Source organism: Trichosurus vulpecula, chromosome 3 (genome assembly GCF_011100635.1).
Source record: "Trichosurus vulpecula isolate mTriVul1 chromosome 3, mTriVul1.pri, whole genome shotgun sequence".
NCBI lineage: Eukaryota > Metazoa > Chordata > Mammalia > Diprotodontia > Phalangeridae > Trichosurus > Trichosurus vulpecula.
Window position 1 is genome coordinate 148,231,680 of NC_050575.1, and position 16,260 is coordinate 148,247,939.

The 16,260-nt window shown below is 41.4% G+C and overlaps 1 protein-coding gene across 1 annotated transcript; it reads right to left on the reverse strand.

Annotated features, from left to right (window-relative positions):
- Positions 1 to 777: 777 nt before the first annotated feature.
- On the reverse strand, positions 778 to 10,019 carry SNX20 (sorting nexin 20). Its single transcript, XM_036752119.1, has 4 exons — positions 9,932 to 10,019; positions 6,978 to 7,132; positions 3,933 to 4,084; positions 778 to 1,990 (listed from the first exon to the last, which is right to left on the reverse strand). Exons 2-4 carry the CDS (start codon positions 7,117 to 7,119, stop codon positions 1,322 to 1,324), a joined length of 963 nt encoding a protein of 320 aa, XP_036608014.1. The 5' UTR covers positions 7,120 to 7,132; positions 9,932 to 10,019; the 3' UTR covers positions 778 to 1,321.
- Between the last annotated feature and the right edge of the window lie 6,241 nt (positions 10,020 to 16,260).

The window sequence follows — 16,260 nt, forward strand, 5'->3', positions numbered from 1 at the left end:
GTTTGGACAAACTATGTCTGCCAAAAGAGCTTGAGTTTCATCTGAAATATCCATCTGCTTAGAGTCAAACTGGGAATTTGGAGACAGACAGAGAGACTGACAAACATCCAGTTGCTCGTTCCTCCTTTCTCCATGCTATGGATGTCAACATAGCCCTGGGCACCTGACACACCCTCTCTTCCACAGCTGCTCACAACCTGCCCGCATCAGGAGCGAATGGGGCCAAAGGACATGACTGATGGTTCATTTTAGGGGTTCTTCAGTTTTTTGGATAGCCTGGTGAAACCTAAGAACTTCTCAAAATCATGTGATTAGATTAATAAAATAAATTTCATAGGAAACCAATTACAGTGAAATAGTCACTAAAAAAAAAGTCCATGGACTCCAGCTTAAGAACTTCTAACATAGTGGAAAGGTGGTAGTATTCAAGAGACCTGAGTTCAAGTTCTCATCCCAAGAAAGAGACCTTGGGCCAGTTATACCACTTTTCTGAGCCTGTTTCCTCATCTATTAAATGTAGAAAACAACATTTATACTAACTACCTCATTTTTGATTCAGTCATTTCAGTCACGTCCAACTCTTTGTGACCACATTTGGGGTGTTCTTGGCAGAGATGCTGGAGTGGTTTGCCATTTCCTTCTTCAGTTCATTTTACAGATGAGGAAACTGAGGCAAACAGGGTCAAGTGACTTGCCCCGGGTCACACGGCTAGTGAGTGTCTGAGGCTGGATTTGAACTCAGGAAGATGAGTCTTCCTGACTCCAGGCCCAGCGCTCTATCCACTGTGCCCCAACTACCTCGTAGGTTTGTTGTGAAAATAAAAAGTTTTTGAAGTTGCCTTCCTGTCTTCTTACCCCTTATTCTCCACCACACTCTCTTTGTTCTAGCAACAGTGGCCTTGCGTAGGACACCCAATGGCCTCTCCATACTTTTATAGTAGTGGTACCCCATGCTGGAATGCTCACCTGTGCCTCTTAGTTTCTCTTCCTATCTTCAAGGCCCAACTCAAATCCCACTTGCTCCGGGAGTCCTCAGTCCCTTCAGCTGCTATTGCCTTCCCCTCTCGGTTTCTTATATCTGCTCTTTGTATCTTATATCTTATATCTGCTCTAATCTTTTGTCTATCTACCTGTTATTTACCTATGTGGTTCTATGTTGTCTCCCCTGCTAGGGGGAGAGATAGTTTTTACCTGTCTTCGAATCCCCAGTGCTCAGTATGGCTCCTGGCACATAGTAAAAGTTTGATAAATCCTTGTTGACTTGACCTGACTTGGCAGCAAAGCCATACAGAAATGCGAGCTACTATCATTATCACTGCGTTTAGTGTAGGTACTCTCGGACAGAGAGCTCTTTCAAGGTGATTCCTTTGGCTGGGGCCTTCTGGAGCTGGTGTTCTTCCAGTTTCTCCTGCAAAGACACGAAGTCCTTCCCTAGCATGTAGGCCAGATGGATCATGGCCTCCAGCAAAGGGCCGTAGTACTTATGGCTGGAGCGGGTCTGCAAGTGGAGAAGAGCTTTCTCCCCAACCTCAAAGGCCTCTGCAGGGCGCTCCAGGTCTCGGTGGCACACTAGCATGGCACACAGGGAAGGGATCACCAGAGAGGGGCAGTGGCGGGTGAGTTTCTCCTGCAAGGGCACCACCTGGATAAAAATATCCAAGGCCTTGACATACTGCCCTGCCCTGAGGCAGCCATAGGCCTCCTTCAGCTCTGCTCTGGTGAGGAAGTCGATGAACTCCCTGGAGCGGCGGACACACTTGATGGAATACAGAAGACTCAGGTACTCCTTGAAGGCGAGCTTCCTCTCACTGATCATCTCCTCTGTGAAGTTGCCTGTCAGGTATTTCTTGGGGAAGATGATATCTTCAATTTCTTCACTGAAATTCTTCAGGAGGTTTTTGTGGAGCACCTCAAAGTCTGAGTACCGCCTCTCCAGGATGGCTTTGTTGCTGTCAAAACTGCCTGTCTGGATGACGATGATTTTGTACATCTAAGATTTAAAAAAAAGGGAGGGGAGAAGAAAAGATAAAATTATCTAACTGTGCTCCACATCCAGTGTTAACTAGGAGCTCTCAACCTTTCAGGCATCATGGACCCCTTTGGCAATCTGGTAAAGCCTGTTGACCTCTACTTAGAATAATGTATTTAGATGCATAAAACAAGATATATAGGATTATAAAGGAAACCAAATACACTGAAATACAGCTATCAAAGTTGAATGAGCTGAACCGAAGACGTTTTTTAAAAAGTCCACGAACCCCAGGTTAAGAACTCCTGCTAGACTGACACTTGACACAACGATTCTAACCTCGTAATGGTTTTAATAATTAATTTCATTGAGCGCTTTCGGTGATCTGAGCTGGTCCCTGACACAAATGCCCATCTTTTCAGCACCAGAATCTTTTTAGCTATTCTATATGGCTGTATGTTATACAAGAGAATCAAACTCTATGGGGAACCCCAAGGGCAACAAAAGTCCACATTTTAATTATAAAGAGGTTGCAGTTTGTTACCAATGATGACTTGTTGTTCAGTCCTGCCTGACTCTTTGTGAACCTATCTGGAGTTTTCTTGGCAAAGATACTGAAGTGGTTTGTAATTTCTTTCTCTAGCTCATTTTACAGATGAGGAAACTGAGGCAAACAGGGTTAAGTGACTTGCCTAGGGTGACACAGCTAAGTGTCTGAGGCCAGACTGAAACTCAGGAAGATGAGTCAGCCAGGCCAGGCTGGCACTTGATCCATGCGCCATCTATCTGCCCAATGATGATTTTGCTCATGAGAAATAGCATAGAAAGCATCTTCAAGGGCATACATGACTAGAAAAGGAGAGGGGCTGGCCATGGAGAGAAACCAAGAGATAACAGCTGCATAACCTCCTGGTGCCCATGACATAGGGAAGGAAGGGAAAAAAAAACAACCCTTGGAGGATTTGTGGAGAGACCTGGGCAAGAATTTCACAAAATGAGAGGGTATTGATGAATTGCTATCTGTACCTATGGATGAAATGCCATAATGAGGAAATCACAGATCTACTGAAGAATGAAAGCATTTGATTGGCATCTGCTGTTGCATGTATGGGACATCCTATTCCCTTATCCATCTCTCTGTCTTTGCAGAGAGGATCCCCCATGCCTGCGATGTACTTCTTCTTCACCTCACCTCTATCTTTTAAAATCCCAAGTTTCCTCGATGTCTCAACTGGGCTGCCATCTCCTATAGGAAGCCTTGTCTGGTCCCTTAGGTCCCTGTTTCCTCCTATTGCTTTGCATATACTTTGTGTTTAGATATTTATGCAAATATCATTTCCTGCCAATCAGAGGTAGGCTCCTCGAGTACTTTTGCTTTTTGTCTTTGAATCTCTGGTGCCTACCGTAGTGCCTGGGACATAGTAAATATTTTAAAAAATATTTTCTGAATAAAAACTTAATTTAATACTTAATTACTGTATAATGAAAGTGATAACAAATATAGAAGTACTTTGTAAACCTTAAAGTGTTAAAATGTCTGTATACGATCATTATTGTTTGGGTTGGTAATAGTAGAAAAGGCATTTTCTTTGGGTATTCTTTCTGGCTGTCCCATGGCACACAGTAAGGGCCTAATAAATGTTTACTGATTGATCAAAAGGATGTTTAATATGCATTGCATTGGATTATTCACTATTATTTATAGGGTTTATCTTCCTAACCAGATTATAAACTCCATAAAGGCAGGACAAGAATACCTTTTCTTAATATGAGACTTTTTAATATGAAAAAAAGACATTCACATGTGTCCTATCGGATATAACCACACTGAGAAGTAAGTGGAACATTATTATTTTCATTTTAAGGTGAGGAATTTGGAGCCCAGTGAGTTCCCTACAGGTTGTGGCAGAATCAAGACTAGGAGCTGGTGGAGAGCACTAGCCACTTCTGTAGGTCAGCTTACCACATATTTGGAAGAATATTTTTTTGCAATTCTGGTGGATGCTATTTCAAAAAGCAGTTTGACTGGTTTCCAGTGACATTTCTCCTTCCTCCAATATTCCTGGAGCTCTTTCGTAGTCATGGAAGAGTTGGAGCTTGGGTCATTGCAGAAATCTGGAAGGACGACATTATTGGTGGTAAGTACACCTGGGAGAAGAACAAGCCTTGCCCTGTGATTGTGGAAAGATGGCCAGGCCTCTGTCCTGGGGGAATCTCACAAGTGTTATGAGATGTTATTCATCAGTGAACTAACATGCCTGTCCTCTATTTTTTAATGAATCACAGGAAGAGTGCATAGGGAACTTAGAGATCCTCTAGTTCAGCCCCCTGATTTTACAGAGAAACAAACTAGATCTCAGAGAAGCAAACAGACTTGGCCAAGATTATATATCCAGTTGGTGGCAGTCCCGGGACTAGAATCTGGATCTCCTTCTTCCTAGATCAGTGATCCATTATATTCTGTCTGTTCCACTCCCTATTCAAATCATATGTCCCCTCTACAATAACCCCACCAAAGTTGTCATTCAGCCTCTGCTTGAAGACTTCATTTCACTTTTGGTGAGTTCTAATATTCAGGAAATTTTTCCTTATCCTAAACTGTAACCTGCTTTCCTCCTTGGAAATGGTTCCCAATAGTCTAATCCAACCCCTCATTTTATGGGTGAGCAAATTATGTTTCACAGAGGCTCCAGGTCCCATAACTAGGTGGGGAGGGGTCTGAAGCAGGGAAGTGAGCAAGACAACTGTGAGCAGCACCAATGCCTCAGGCATTTCTGGATTTAGATGCTTCTCAAAAAAGACAACTCTCTTTTATCCACGCTAACGCTAATAATTTCTGCAAAATTTTCCATAAAGAAGAAGCAAAAAAAGGAGGCAATGTCATAGATAGCCTAGATTAGTGTATAATGAAAAAGTTAATTTGCATTTATCTTTCAAATGCAATATGACAAATATAATTCATAATATATATGTGTGTATATGTATATATATGTATGGTGTACTAATATGACATCTCTATATGTGCATGTATATATACACACATCTATTGCATATATATATATATATATATGTATTTACAATAGATTTGACTTCATAATTTTGGGTCACATTAAATCGATCAGTCAGTAAATATGCTTTAATCAACTATTATGTGCCAGGCACTGTGCTCAGTATTGGGAGGGCAAAGAAAGGCAAAAAACAGTCTCTGTCCTTGAGAAACTCACAATTGAATGGAGGAGATGACATACAACAACTCTGTATAAGCAAGTAATACACAGGATAAATAGGAAAAAAATCAAGAGGGGGAAGAATGAAGGGGGGATTGGGAAAGGCTTTCTGTAGAAGGGGGGATTTTAGTGGGGACTTAAAGGAATCCAGGGAAGCCGGAGGCAGAGATGAAGAGAGAGAGCATTCCATGAGTGAGAGCTAGTCAATGCAAATGCCCTGAGTCAGGAGAGAAGAGTATCTTATATGAGGAATAGAAAGGAAGCCAGTGTCACTGGATCAGAGAGTTTGTGGAGGGTGGGGATGGGAGTGGGGACAGCGCTAGGTTTGGAAGGGCTTTGAACACCAAATGGAAGATTTTATATTTGATCCTGAAGGTAATAGGGAGCCAATGGAGGTTATTGAGTAAGGGGATGACTTGGATGGACCTGGGCTTTAGGAAAATCACTTTGGTGGCTAAGTAGAGGATGTACTGGAGTGGGGAGAGACTTAAGGCAGGTAACCCAACCAGCAGGCTTCTGAAATAGTACAGGCCTGAGGTGAGGAGAGTCTATATCAAGGTATTGGCCATATCAGAAGAGAGAAGGAGGTATATTCAGGAGCTGACAGGCAACAGATTGGTTATGTCAGGGTGAGAGAGAATAAGGAGCTGAGAATGTTATCTAAATTTTGAGCCTGGGGGACTGGGAGGATAGTGGTACCCTTGAAAGTAATAGGGGAGAGTGTAACAGAGGGAGGGTTTGGAAGGAATAAGTTCAATTCTGGACATGTTGAGTTTAAGATGTCTATAGGACATCCAATTTGAGATATCTAATAGATAGTTAGACTTGTGAAATTCGAGATCTGCAGAGAAGTTAGGGCGGGATAAAGAGATTTGAAAATCATCAGCATAGAGATGATAATGGAACCACTGTGGAATGATGAGATTCCAAAGTGAAGTAGTATAGAAGGAAAAGAGAAGGGGGCCCTGTGGAGCACCTCTGGTGAGCAGGTGACCTAGATTAGTCCAGCAAAAGAGACTGCGGAGTAGTCAGATAGACTGGAGGAGAATCCGGAGAGAATAGAGTTATGAAAACCGAGGGAGAAGAGAGAATTAAGGAGAAAAGGGTGATTAAGAGTAAAAGGCCTGGGAAGGATGAGAATTAAGGAAGGCCCACTGAATTTGACAATTAATAGAGCAATGGTAATTTTGGAGCAAGCAGTTTTGTTTGAATGGTGAGGTCAGAAGCCAGACTACAGAAAGATAAGCAGAGGAGAGGAGAGGAATTGGAGGTGGCTTTCTGAACAAGTTTAGCTGTAAAAGACAGGAGAGATATGGGACGATAGTTAGCAGAGATGGCTAAGATCCACTGAGGGTTTTTGAGGATGGTGGAGATATGTGTGTATATATATATATATATATATATATATATATATATATATATATATATATATATACACATACATATACATATTTGTAGGGAGTAGCGAAGCAGCCAATAGACAGGGAGAGATTGCAGGTAAGTGAGAGAGTGGAGATGAAAGAGGGGTCAAGAAGGGTCAATCTGCTGGAGTCCTTAAGCACACTCCAGCTGATAGCAGGGGAAGATGGGGAGGAATGCTTTGGGTACTGGGACAGGCTGGCTCAGGAAGAACCTTTCTGCCACCGTGCCTCATTTATAACAGGAAGTTGTGCTCCCTTCAGAGGGGCCCAAAGTTAATGAGATGTGGGAAAGAGAAGGAAGAATCCTTGGGTTTCTTCCATCTCCTGCCTGTTCTAGGAGGTTTACAGGGAGTAACCTACTCAAGTCTTTCTCTGGTTTTGTGCTGAAGGTATTGGGATGGAGAGGGGCTGCTGCTCCTGCTTCAGTTTCTGTTTTCTCTCTGTGGTGGGCATCAAGACACCTGTTCCAGGCTGAACTTCCAGGGTGCTGGTCATTCTCCATATTCTGCAGGCTGCTGTGGGTACAAGAGACAGATAATAGGGACACATTGACTGGAAGAGAAGAACTAAGGCTTTCAGAGTCAGAGACCTGTCCACATGTCCTCCTGCTAGTAGAGAGAGGAAAGTAGGTATAATCACAGTACAACATGCATATGATGCTTTAAGACTAATGTATTTTTATAAATTATCTCATTTAATCTTTCATACCAACCCTGTGAGTTAGGTAGGTAGATTGGAGTGGTAGTAGTGGTAGTAGCAGTAGTAGTAGTGGTAGTAGTAGAAATAATAGCATGATTATTAGGCCCATTTTACAGATGAGGAAATTGAGGCCGAGAGGCTAAGTGACTTCTCAGGATCACACAGCTAGTAAATGTCTGAGGTATGATTCAAAACCCAGTCTTCCTGATTCCAAGTCCATTTGTCTGTCCACTATACCACCTACTGGTTTCTCATGTCGAATTCTTGGAGTCAACTCTCTTGGGCAATTCCAAGTTGTCTCGTTGTGTGATTAGCAATTTGGGGCTGGGGCTACAGACCGAGGCAATATTTCCTGAAATTTAAGTCGGATGAGCTAATAGCAGGCTATTGAAGAACTCCCAGTTCAGGGGGTAGGTGCCTGTAGAGGGTAGCAGCTTCTTTGTTCTGGGTGGGGATGTATTCTAGGGTCCTGATCCAAACATCATTAACCCTTGAAAAGATGTTGCCTAGAGGCTCCCAGGACCCTAATGAGAGGATTCATAGTTTTGTTTTGAAACGTGGAAACTTTGTGAGAGGGCAAAGAGAAGACCTGAAACGCTCTGAATCATCCTGCTATGCCTTGCTAGAGTCATTATTTCCAAAAAATCTTTCACAACCATGTTCATATTATCTTCACATATCTTATAATATCCTTATAATATTAGCTTTTAAAATTATTATTAATTATATTATTATATATTATATTATTATTCTATATTATATATATTAATTATAATTAACCTTATAATATTAGCTAATATTTGTATAGCATGTTGTAGTTTGCAAAACACTTTAGTCTATTATTTCGTTTGATACAACAACCCGGTGAAGTGGGTTCTATTATTATCCCCATGTTATAGATGAGGAAACAGAGGTAGAAATAGATGTCCAAGGTCACATGGCTAGTGGGTATGAAAAGCAGGAATCACTCAGGTCTTCTGACTGCAGGTCAAGAGCTTTATCCATTATGCCACCTGGCAGAATCATTCTCCCTGTTTTTCTTTGCCTTGGCCAGTCATTTATTCTTTTTTTTATTTAATTTTATTATTCTGATACATTTTAAGTTCTGAACTGTCTCCCTCCTTCCCCACCCCACATTAGAGAAGGCTACCATTCCACACACACACACACACACACACACACACACACACACACATGTAAAACCATACTATGCAGACTTCTATTTATCAGTTCTTTCTCTGGAGATGGATAGCATCTTCCTTCATAGGTCCTTTCTCGTTGATTTCAGTGCTTATAGCACTCAATAATTTAGTCATTCACAGCTGTTCTTTATTGTTGCTACTGTATACAACGTCCTCTTGGTTCTGCTCATTTCACTCCTCATTATTTCATGCAAGTCTTTCCATGTTTTTCTAAAATCAAGCAGTGTGTCATTTTTTTAAAGAACAGTAGAATTCCATCACAACCATATGCCACAACTTGTTTAACCACTTCTCAAGTGATAAGCAACCCCTCCATTTCTCCCTATTTTTCATGTAGGGAATCCAGACAGGACAAGCAATCTACCAGAGGTGATATGTTACATGATGTTACACAGCACCTTTTCTCCTGCTCCTCAGAAGTGGCCGGTCCCATGGAGGCCATTTAGAGACAGCACCTCATAACATTAGAACCACAGTCTGACTCCAATCTTTCTGAAGACTCTGTTGGTTCTTTCAGCCATGCTCATGAAATGGAGGGGTCTGGTCAAGCCAGCCAGGCAGCTATGCCGACAGATGCTCGACCAGCCTTTGGCCGAGATTCTAAGTAATTCATCTGGGGATTCTCTCCTTTGAGACCCAGAAGCTATAGTTATCATTTGGCAGAAGCAAGAGCTGAATCCAGGTTTCCCGGTTCCAATTCCAGTATTTTTCCTTTGTACCACACAGTCTCTGACACCCACCTTCTCTCTAGCTTGGGAAGAAAAGTAGGTATAATAAAAAATATTCCTTATATTGGCAGCTAGGTGGTACAGTGGATTGGGTGTTAGGCCTGGAGTTAGAAAGACTCATCCTCCTGAATTTAATTCAGCCTCAGACACTTACTAGCTGTGTGACCCTGGGCAAGTCACTTAACTCTGTTTGCCTCAGTTTCTTCATCTGTAAAATGAGATGGAGAAGGAAATGGCAAGTCACTCCAAAATCTTTGCCAAGAAAACCCCAAATAGAGTCACAGTCAGACGTGATCAAAATAACTCAACAACAACAACATTCTTAATATTAAGAAATTTATAAAAGCAGAAGATTTCAGAAGGAACGGGGGAAGGGCAGAGAATAGCAACACACCCATTCTTGGAACTTGACATTACTCCCTGTCTCCATCAGAAGGTTTCACTACAGGCCTCTACTTACTGACCAGTTAGCAACCTTTCCCACCCCTTCCCCAGAGATTAAGCCTGTCCAGCAAGTCCTTTCTCCATGAGTATGGAAGAAGGTCTGGGCTTTGTTTTAGGTCCCACGGGGTGGTCAGTCAGAAGCCAAGAGAAGATTTCAAAGGAACTACTGTACTTAAAAGCAGACAGATCCATGTAGGAAAATCAATGACTCGGCCAGCCAACCATGTCAAAAAATACTGACCTGAGGCCTCTGGGGATAACGTCTCTGTGTGTCCACGGTCACGAGAGATGCTGTTGGATTTCACATAATTTCCTAGTCTTACCGAAGCACGGTTGTGTTCTTTCTCTGCTTTTCTCTGACTTCCTTATTCTATAAGTAGGAAATAAGCAGTGTATTTACTGAGATCTCTTTAGTCTGATTGGCTGGCAGGCTGGGGAGGATATGGAGTCTGGCCTCAGAGTGAAAGGCTCTGCTCAGGGCCATTTCTCCTGACCCTGAGACATGGCAACTCTGTGAGCCAAGGATTTCTGTTTGCCCACCTTTCTTTTTTCCTAGAGTGTTTTCTTATTGAAAAGCTGCCTATCTTCATCTCATTCCAGAAACCCATCTTCCTGTTTGATAGTCCCCTTCTATGTTAATATTGGAAAGCATGGGTGATCCTGAATAAGTCAATAATAGCCTCTATTTCCTCATTTGGAAAATGAGGATAATAACGGCACCCATCTCACAGCGTTATTTTAGACCAAATGAAATAATATATGTAGAATGTTTTACAAGTCTCAAAGCACCATATAAAGTCCCTTTTGCATTTCTAAGTTCTACGACTTGTCTCTAAGCCTTAGGGATCTTTATAGCCGAGGTTCTAGACAAGAAATGTACTTGTTGTCTTTGGGTCCAGCTTGATTATGAGTCATAGCTGGCACACTGGATAGAGTGCTGGAGGTAGAATCAGGAAGTCCTGAGTTCGAATCCTGCTTCTGATGCTTACTAGCTGTGTGATCTGGGCAAGTTAATCTCAATTTCTTTATTTATAAAATGGGGATAATAATAGCACCTACATTTGAAGATTGTTTTAAAAATCAAATGACATAATATTCCCAAAGGTAATATTGTAAGGATCAGATTAGCTAATATTTCTAAATGAGATATTTCTAATATTTCTGGGCTCACCACATAGTAGGCTCTTCAGTAAAAATGCATGTTGCTGCTACTGTCTCCATTGATGGTGACTCTTCAGATAATAATAATGGTTTACACATATATATATATATATATGTATATAGTACTTAAAAGTTTTCAGAGTGCTTACAAACATCATTTCATTTCCTAGGTCTTCTGAAGTAGGTGCTATAGGTGTCCTTATGTCCATTCTACAGATAAGGAAAATTGAGATTCAAAAGGGTTACAAGATTATGTGTCCAGTAAGCGTCAGAGGCTGGGATCTGAACAAAGCTATCTCCTGACTCCAAGTGCAGCACTCTTTCCAAGACTGGTCCCAACTTTGTGCTTTTTATTCAGCCTCTCTCTCACTAGTCACAATATGGCTTCAATTATCACCTGTTTGCTGATGATTCTGAAATTCTATTTCCAAATCTAACCCCTCAGCCCTTCTCCAGTCCCAAATCTCAAGCTGTCTTCAACACATTTGAGTACTTTGCAAAACAAAGAGCACTGTGTTGTTTTGTTCAGTTGTTTTAGTCATGTCCGACTCTTCCTGACTCCATTTGGAGATTTCTTGGCAAAGATATAGGAGTAATTTGTCATTTCCTTCTCCAGCTCATTTTACAGATGAAGGACCGAGACAAACAGGGTTATGTGACTTGCTCAGGGTCACAAGCTAGTAAGTGTCTGAGGACAGATTTGACCTCAAGGCCTAGCGTTCTAGCCACTGTGCCCACAGAGCACTTTATAAGTGATATTATTATTAATTATTGTTATCCTAGGCAAGGCTTTTGGATTACAACACACACAGCCTTTTTCATTGGAAAATGCGCTATACTAAAAACTAGGAAACCTGACCTGAGTTTCAGTCTTGGCTCTGCTGTTAACTACGTATAGGAGGAAATCATCAGATTTCTCTGGGCCTCGGTTTTTCTATCTGTAAAATAAGAGGGTTGGACTAAATGATCTCTTAGGTTCCTTCCAGCTCTCATGGGCTATGTGATTCTGTGATTCTGTAGTAGTTACCAGTATAGAGAGAAAGCTTATCGAAAGGACTGGAATGTTAAGCCTGCTGACGATTTGTGTCAAGACAGTCTGAATTAGCTAATAACTCAGAAGGTGTTACTTCAAATGAAGACTATATGTTGTAACCCAACAACCTTGTCATGTATTGTAACCCAGCAATCTTGCCTAGGACCAAGCTAAACCCAAAGGCAGAACATTTCCTGTCTAGCCTTACATATCCCTAGAGTACAGAGACAATTCACATTGCTTAGAAATGTGAATTGCCAAGGCCCAGGATGACAAAATTTTGGACACCGATGCTGTTATCTTTAATGGGATCACAGAGATTTTGAGAGATTTTCTTGGAAAGGTAGAGAATCCTTGAACTGAGACTGTTAACTGGAATTCTGAGAGCTCAAGTTGTTTGGGAGAAGCTGTTTCTTTGGGAATTCTAGGAGCCTTGAGGAAGGGACTTTTATTCAAACTTCAGGACACCACACAAAAAGGTAAGACTGAGGCTATAGCAGATGGTCCTGTGGACACACCAGAGAGTAAGAAAAAAGAAGACAGCTGTGGGGCAGAGGAGTGGACCAGAGCTGATACCAGGCTGAATCCATAGTTGTGACAGTTGGTGAGAACAGAGTTCAGTTAGAAACTCTTCTTTCACCTGCTTTCCCAGACCACAGATCCAATGCTGGCTTTGAACCTCATCACAACTGCTATACTTTGCTTAAATGTTTATTTATTACTTGGTTCTTCTGGTAAACTACCTGGACATTAACAGTGACTTTTTTTGTCTAAGCCTAAAAGTATGTGGTGTGAAATTGAGAAAGGGAAAATTGGCCCATAGGAGATGATATTTCCTCCATTCATTCTGTGGTGGGGGTTGAGCAATTAGAAAGCGAATCTTTGCAGTTTTGGTAATTTCTGACCTAGTAGGTTGATTTTGAACTTGGGGAGAGCAAATTTATGAAGAAATGATCCAGTAACAGACTGGGATACTGATGCTGTTATCTTTAATGGGATCACAGAGATTTTGAAAAGATCTTGGAAGGGTAGAGAATCCTGGAGCTGAGACTGTTAACTAGAATTCTGAGAGCTCAAGGTGTGTGTATGCATGTGTGTGTGTGTGTAGCTTAGTGTGTTAGTCCTTGAGTTTACCATTCATTGCTTGGTGTCACATACCTGTACTCCTCAAGTCTCTACATTTACGTAGTGGGTGAAAGTTTGCAAAGCATTTCACATATATTATCTCATTTGATCTTCACAAAAACCCAGAGAAATTACTGTTACAGATGAAAAAACTGAGCCCCAAAGCCAAGGATTTGCCTAATCTCACACAAGAATTACATAGCAGACGTGGTACTTGTACTCAGGTGCCATCATTAAAGCCTAGGGTTCTTCTTAATGCCAACATTCTACTTTTCATGGCGGTATTATATAGCAACAAGATAGGGAACACAAAAGTCTCTGAAGATAAATTGAAATTAAAATTAAATTGATATTTAAAAATTGAAAATAAATGCAACAGAAGTGCATGATGGGTATGAGTAGGCAATTTCATAATAACCAATAAGGAATTCTGCAGAAAAATAGGTGTGAAAGAGGTGATCAAGGAAATGTGTGATAAGAAGAAAATACGGATTGATCAAGTGGTGAGCATGAGGGAGCACAAGTGGACAGCCAGAGTAATCTATGGTGTCCTCGCAGTGTTGAGAGAAAGGAGAGGAAGGGGAATCCTTTCACTCAACATATCAGGTGGACCTCCAGTGCCAAGCTTATGGGAGAACACATATAAGAATCCTACAAGATGGGTAGGTATGGATTGGCAGTGTTCTGCATCATAGGCAGGAACATTCAAACTGATAAGACCACAGCAACCATTTAAGCATTTCTGTTTTTAACAACTGAAAGGTTTTTGATCAGAGAGTAGCATGATGAAATTGGTACCAGATATAGGAATAGGGTGGTATAAGCCTATGGGGAATTACTAGATGAGGAAGCTCCTTCTATCAATACAGGTGAACATCTTCTCTGCAACTCATAGTCTTAGAGAGTTGCCTAGAACCCCAAGGTTAAATGATTTGCTTAGGGTCCTATAGCGAATACATGTCAGAGGCTGGATTTGAACTCAGGTCTTCCTGGCTTTGAGGCCAACTCTACCTGCTAAGCTTCTCTGCCTCTTATGAGAGCAGTTTTGTAGGGAGATTAATCTTGCAATGTGCAAAATGGAAAGGGAATAAAGTCAGGGGGACCATTATGAATGTTTGCAGATATTTGAGTATATGTTGTATCCCTTTTTCATAGGGTCAAACTCCTTGAGGGCAGGGGCCCACCTAGCATAGACTCTTTTAATAGACAATAACAATTTGGTTAATTGAACTGTTGAAATTACATGGTCTACATGATCCATCTAATCAGGTGAGTCAGTCAATAAGCATTTATTAAGAGTTAGTCCTACATGCCAGGCACTGTGATAAGTGCCAGGGATACAAAGAAAAAAACCAGGGTCCTTGCCTTCAAGAAGCCCACCTTCTAATATGGGAGACAACACTCAAATAACTAGGTACATACAAGATGAGTACAGTGTTGATGGGAGATAATCACAAAATGAAAAGGATTGTTGTTTGCTGTGTGGGGCAGGGGCTAGAGGATCCAGAAAGGCCTCCTGCAGAAAGGAAAACTCGATTTGAGTCTTGAGAGAAGCCAGGTGGTGGTGGCAAGCAGGGAGATCATTTCATGCATGGGGCATTTCAAGCCAGGAAGACCTGGATTCAGATCCAAACTCTGACACATTTTGCCTATGTGACCTTGAGCAAATCACTTAGGCAATACAAAGGCACAGAGTCAGCAAATGAAGTGTCCTTTATGAGAAATATCAAGTTTAGCTGGAGCATAGGGCATGTGGAAGGGAATAAGGTATAAGAAAACTGAATAAACAAGAAGGAGCTACAGGAAGTAATGCCTTTTGAGACAGAAAGTTGCCCAACTTGAACTTGGAGGTCTTGGCCTCAGAGGGTCTGCCCCCCACCCATCTACTGAATTCTAGGTCTTCTGGCTGACTTCATTTTCTCACCCTTTTGCAGATATCCTGAAGGAAAGCCTACCAGACCTGAAGAGAGTAAACTGGTTAGTCCACCTTCCTTCCCTAAAGTAAATGTTTTGGCTTTGTTTTTAAAGCTATGTTTGAGCCTTCATTTTTTTCTCTTTAAAAGGGTAGAGGGAACTACCTGAGCTCTAAGGAGGGCAAAACCCCAAAGAAGTAAAGCAACTTCCCCAAGGTCTGACGGTTAGAAGGTAGAAGGGCTGGGGTTTAAGCCCAAGTCCTCTGAGTACAGATCTCCTGTTTTTCCAGGAGGCCACCCTGCCTCTGAAGTCTAAACTCTGGTTCACAATTGTATGCCATTCCTCATTATTCTTTTCTTGTCTCATAGGTGCAAGACCTACCCCACTAGAGAAACAGTTAACTCAGAGATTGCAGGGACTCTCTATCTTCCTTCTCCAGCCCCCTGTAGCTAACTCCCTGCTAGGCATAAAGCCTAGAAGAACACAGAGAAAGCAGTTTATTTAGCAGTTATTTCCTTCAAACCCCTCATTGTATATAGGTGAGGAAACTGAGGCCCAAAGGGAGGGGTGATTAACTTGCTGGAGTCAGAGCTAAGTAATGACTAGTTAGTGGTAGATAGACTGGCCATAATGACTTGGTAATCTTTAGGAAGAAAGATACTTCTGTCTACATACTTTCATAAAGTCCACTGTAGATTTATTTATTTTTGGCCAGTTAAAAAATAAAAAAAGCCATTTTTCAGTCACGTAGTATGTAACAAGTCCCAATAAAATATTCGATCAATGAAATCGACCAAATCATAAATTACCTAAACACAATTCTAATAGACAAATAAATACCATAGTGCATGAGCTGGCAAAAGGAGGTTTTGTGAGAAGAAATCCAGGCTTCAACGATGATGAATATACCTTCGTCTAAGCCACCAACATTCAGGTGGATAAATAGTAACTGTAAGCCTTTTGGAGCAGTGGTTATTCTGTATTATTTAATTATCTCTGAAACAAACAGCTCATAAAGTTGTTCTAATCTTTATGGAGATATCTGCCTAAAACATTATGTGAATTGTAAAATTCAAAACACCTCATGTCTTCAAAAAACTCTTCCAGCATTTAGAAAACCTATCAAACACAAGATCAGTTTTCAATTTTGATGTGCTTTTGCCAAACGTGTTATAATGAAAAGAAGGGCAGTTACCACACGTCTACCTCCTCCAAAGACACAATGTTCTTTCAGTGTGGTGAACATTTGGAGCGAGAAGGAACCTCAGAGATCCCCGAAACCAACCTCCCTCCCCGTTTTGCGAGTAAGGAGGACTACAATAGCAGACACGAAGCTG